Raw genomic sequence first — 4954 nt, forward strand, 5'->3', positions numbered from 1 at the left:
ACAGTGAAAAAATCAGGCCTGTAGCCTTAGCCGTTATCGAGTTACGCTTGTCTGAAGGCATCAGTCAGTTACTCAGTTGGTCACTAGAAAATTCCATTTAATAAGTTGTTTTTTTTTAAATTTCATAGCAACTTATTGAAAGCATTCCGGGTCAATCTGAAGGCTTCTTTTATCTTAGTTTTACCTAACCAATACTGCCTCATCATCATTAGGGAAAAGTGAGGCTGGTTTTTGGGTGATGTTTTTTTCATGTGCCATGCCCCCACTATAGAGTACTATCATACTGTATGATTAAATGATGAGCATTAATTAGAAGTTTAAAACTTAGGGTATGATCCTTAATATTTGCTGTAAGGAAGAGTGATAGTATCGGTTAGCTGATAAAAATTGGTGAGTATGATTCATATGTTAAACACTGAGATGGTTTAGTTATAGTTAAGGAAGAATCAGTATCATCATATAGTACATATAGTGGGGACCACAAAGGAGTAGGTGTGACCCACAAAACAACATCACCCAAAAATCAGCCTCAATTTTCCGTGACAACAATGAGGCAGTATTGGTTAGGTAAAACTAAGCCCAGACAAGCCTTCAGATCAACCCGAAACGCTTTCAACAAGTTACTACAAAATTTAAAAAAATATTTTTTTAACGGAATTTCTAATGATGACTGAGTAACTGACTGATGCCTTCAGACAAGCATAACTCGATAACGGCTAAGGCTACGGGCTTGATTTTTTCACTGTTCGACGTTGCTTCGGCCCGAGAGGTGACTTTTGACATACCACAATATGTAAAATGGATTCTTCATGGACTCACCAGTGTTGTCCTTTGTGTCCTATTCATCTTTGCTGACAGCAAAAAGTGTTGATTTGGTGGTAGCACGTGATGGCTTCCCTTTGTAACGGAAATCGTCCGTATTTTTCATAGTGGCTATTTTGATCATAGGAGTGCTTTTCGAACAGCTCTTGATTCGTACTGCTGTGTAACGGGTTGAACATAGCTGACAATAAAGCATAATGGATACTTCACTTTTCAGACGATAGATGAATTGATATAACTGGGGTGCACAGCACCATCTTTCTTTCGGTATGCATGGATTGCAGAGGTGCTTGTCGAACAGTTCTTGATCCGAAATGCTGTGTAACGGGTTGAACATAGCTGACAACGAAGCGTAATGAATATTTCACTTTTCAGACGATAATTGATATAGCTGGGGCACACGGAGCCATTTCTTTCATGGTATGCATGGGTTCACCAGTCATAATAATTATTTGCAAAAAAAGTTAGCAAACAAGTACACAGAAAAATTTGGAATTTTCAACTATAGAGTAGGGACCATAGCACATCGATAAAAAGTACTGAAACAAGTTGGAGTAGTGCATGATATTAAATCACAGTAAAACAATAAGAAGTGTTATATCCCTACTGTGCTCAAGATACCATTATGGAAATGCACAGTAGGGATATAACATTTCTTATTGTTTTACTGTGATTTAATATCGTGCACTACTCCAGCTTGTTTCAGTACTTTTTATCAATGTGTTATGGTCCCTACTCTAGTTGAAAATTCCAGATTTTTCTGTGTACTTGTAAAACTAGTTTATACATAGTTAGTTGCCTGATGGCTGGACAGCTGTTCTGGAGTAAGCCTAACCCATAGGAGTTTCTGAAAACCTCAGAAATCCCACTAAATCCACCCTTGCTAAATGATATCTAAATAATGTTCTGTAAGCCACCAAACTTTTCCATAAGATTTTTTGGTGAGACCAGGACTAACTTTTGAAATACAGACACCGTTTCAGCTAAGAAAAGGGTGGTCAATTGTGGGTTTTATTTTGTCTGGAGGATATTTACACTGGATAGCTGTTCAACTGAGAGAACTTGCCAAACACCATTAATATGTGAGGACAAGCCGGTGTAATTGATTTTCCATTATTTATTCAGCATCAGTTCTCACCACAATTGAACTGCATAATAATTATGTTGATTAAGTGAACAGCCACTTCACCTACTGTTTCAAATATGAGACAGGCTGAACAAGACTGAAAACTATACAAACATGGCTACTTTGAAAATTAGCATTTGAGGTGCCTGGCTTGGCATGGCATATATAATACCATTCTTTCCATTAGGTGCAGAGTTTTTGTGCCACAAATAGTTAGCTAGCAGCATACACAAAGAAAAATCAGAGGGATCATTACGTGACAATAAAATGTGCTAAAACACGTAAGATTATCATCTGACATGTGAATTTAATTCCTACTATCAAGAGTGAATAATGGAAGAGTTTACTCTTGCTACTGTATACACTTTATTATATGCCGGGCTAAAGTATAGGGATTTAATATCCATGTTGAGTGATACCGCAAATCGGGAAATTTTCATTCGAAATCATTTAGTTCAAAACAAATTTGATGTGCTATATTTTCATGCAAGCCACAAAAATATTTTACCAGAAAATTTTTCTGTACAGCAAATAATTTCGTGCACCAAAAATGAGTGTGCAAGATACGATTAAAGTTGATATACGGGTACCTATTGTACATTGAATGGACAATTGTGATGGATGCCCAGCTGTGACGGAGGTCAGCCTCAACCACTAGCTAGCTAGACACTAAAATTATATTAAATTTACGGCTACGGTGGCATGCAAACTTATTCTGGTAGATATTGGAACCCTGACGGTAGGCCATTATTCTTTCTTCTCCAATAGCGTACTCATTCCTCAAGTGCTTCGACCTCGGTTTTGATGGCTCGACCTCCAAAAAATATTCGCAAATGGAGAATATTCAAGAGTGAAAATATTTCACGTAATTTATTTTCGTTGGTAGAGGCAACCACGAAATATTCTTACTGTCGAATATTTCCCGATCTACGGTATTCTCAATCCTATTTCTGCATTGATTGAAATGATTCCTACTAACTTCTAATTTTTCATATTGACAGTTGTATAGATAATTCTCATGGTGGTTTTATAAATTACATTACTCTCATACTGAGATGAAATATTTTAACATTTTAGCATCTGCATCATCTGAGAGTGCTGCAGACCAATCCAGAGCACTAGTAAAATTTTCCAAATGCTGGAATATTGATGAAGCCTATCAACATTTGACCTCATCAGTTGGAAGAGTTGTCGTACAAACTGGTGACTTACCTCACCTACAACGAGCCTGTATTCAGAAGGTCAAAGGAATAGGTAGTAATCTCCCACGAAAGTTAATACCCCTAATAGAGAGCACATCTTCAGTTAATGGTCTGCTTGATACATTGACAAAGTCTGAATATTGGAACTGGTTTGATACAAGACTATTAGAAGCTGTTACACATGGATCTGGACACCTGAAGCAATAAAGTCATTTGATCTTTTTAAGAAAACCTATTATCAGAGGAAAGTGAGTGATCTTGTCCTCTACAATGTTGAAATTAGAACGTTTAAAAATTTTATAACTCTGGTTGAAAAATATGATAAAGACCCAAAGAAGCTCACCATTGCAGATTTACAAAAACATCAATATGAATTAGAGCAAGTGTTGGAAGGAGGACTTGTTTTACTTACTATCAAAACAGGTTGTGTTGAATTGAAATGGCAGGTACCACAAGAACTAGTTTACCAAGCATATACTTCAATGAAGAGGAAACAAGATGAGTTGTCATCATTAGCAGTCAAGAGTCTGGTCTGTGAGGAAGCAGATGAACATGTAGGTCTTCCTATTTTGTGGCGTGGACAAGAGGTAGGGGAGGTTGGTCCTATTGAGCCGCTACCAGAACATGTTAGACAAGAACCATACTCTTTACCACAAGGATTTCAATGGGTTACACTGAATAGTAGTGATGCTGAGGAAGTAGTTTATTTCATGCGAAAGACACAGCCAACATTAGGGTTCAGTCTTGCTCTATTTTATTATACCACCACACACCCCCATACAAAGAGTGAATGGCAATTTGGTATCAGGTCATCTAATGGTAAACTAGTAGGTGTAGTGTTGGCTTATCCTGTTTGTATGAGTATTGGAGGGATATTAGTAATGTGTGTTCGTCCAAGGATGAGTTTTCATTTTAAATATCACAACAAACGAATTTTGTATATGGCTCACAAGGAACTCCAGAGAAGAATTAACCTGAGTAATATTAGTCAATTTATTTTCTTAAGTATGGCTGGTATTTTCAAGCCTGTGACTACCCATACACTGTGGACATTTCAGTTCACCAATTCCACAAGTTATCAACTCCCTAACTCACCCAGAACACCTGGTTGGAGGAGAATGACATCAGAAGATGTTCCTAGTGTATTAGCTTTTGTCAACAAGTATTTATCACAGTTTGAGATCAGGCAAGTCTTTACTAGTGAAGAAGAATTTTCTCATCATTTTCTGTGTCCAGCTTTACCAAATTATGTGATCACTTATGTAGTGGAAAATGAGACTAACAACATCACTGATCTTGTGAGGTGTGTCCTAGAATTCGGCGATGATGGTAAAGTAGTGACTTGTATTAACCCAGTGATATCCACACTTACTCCAGTTAAACAACTAATATCAGATGTGATGGTGTGTGCTAGGGATAATGGTACTGATAGTTTGGTAGTAGGACAACTTAACATTAAAAGTGAAATCCTGTTGTCACTTTCATTTCAGCCAATTACATCTTTAGTTTGTTACTTCTACAACTACAAATACCATGAAGTATCTGAAGCAAACTACTTTGCAATATAATTTTAGGTCAAGAGTATACTTCCATTATTTACTCATAGTACTAATAATAAAAGTAACGTTTTTGTACATACGAGTTACACATTTGCAAAGAATTGTACATGTTTTGGGTAAACCTACTGCAGGTTAATTAATAAGCAGCCATGCACTGGCTATGTAACTGACGGACAAATTCTGCTGTCACTAAAAAGTCCAAGAGTAGAGGTAAAGTCCCACTATGATTTGCACTGGTTCAACAT

The 4954-nt window shown here is 37.0% G+C and overlaps 1 protein-coding gene across 1 annotated transcript; it reads left to right on the forward strand.

Annotated features, from left to right (window-relative positions):
- Window positions 1–3632: 3632 nt before the first annotated feature.
- Window positions 3633–4718, forward strand: LOC136264758 (glycylpeptide N-tetradecanoyltransferase 2-like). The gene has a single exon (XM_066059529.1). It carries the CDS (start codon window positions 3633–3635, stop codon window positions 4716–4718), a length of 1086 nt encoding a protein of 361 aa, XP_065915601.1.
- The last annotated feature ends 236 nt before the right edge of the window (window positions 4719–4954 follow it).

Source organism: Dysidea avara, chromosome 8 (genome assembly GCF_963678975.1).
Source record: "Dysidea avara chromosome 8, odDysAvar1.4, whole genome shotgun sequence".
NCBI classification, from domain to species: domain Eukaryota; kingdom Metazoa; phylum Porifera; class Demospongiae; order Dictyoceratida; family Dysideidae; genus Dysidea; species Dysidea avara.

Coding starts and splice junctions, on each gene's coding strand:
- LOC136264758 (XM_066059529.1), top strand. CDS start 3,633: ATGAAGAGGAAACAAGATGAGTTGTCATCATTAGCAGTCAAGAGTCTG.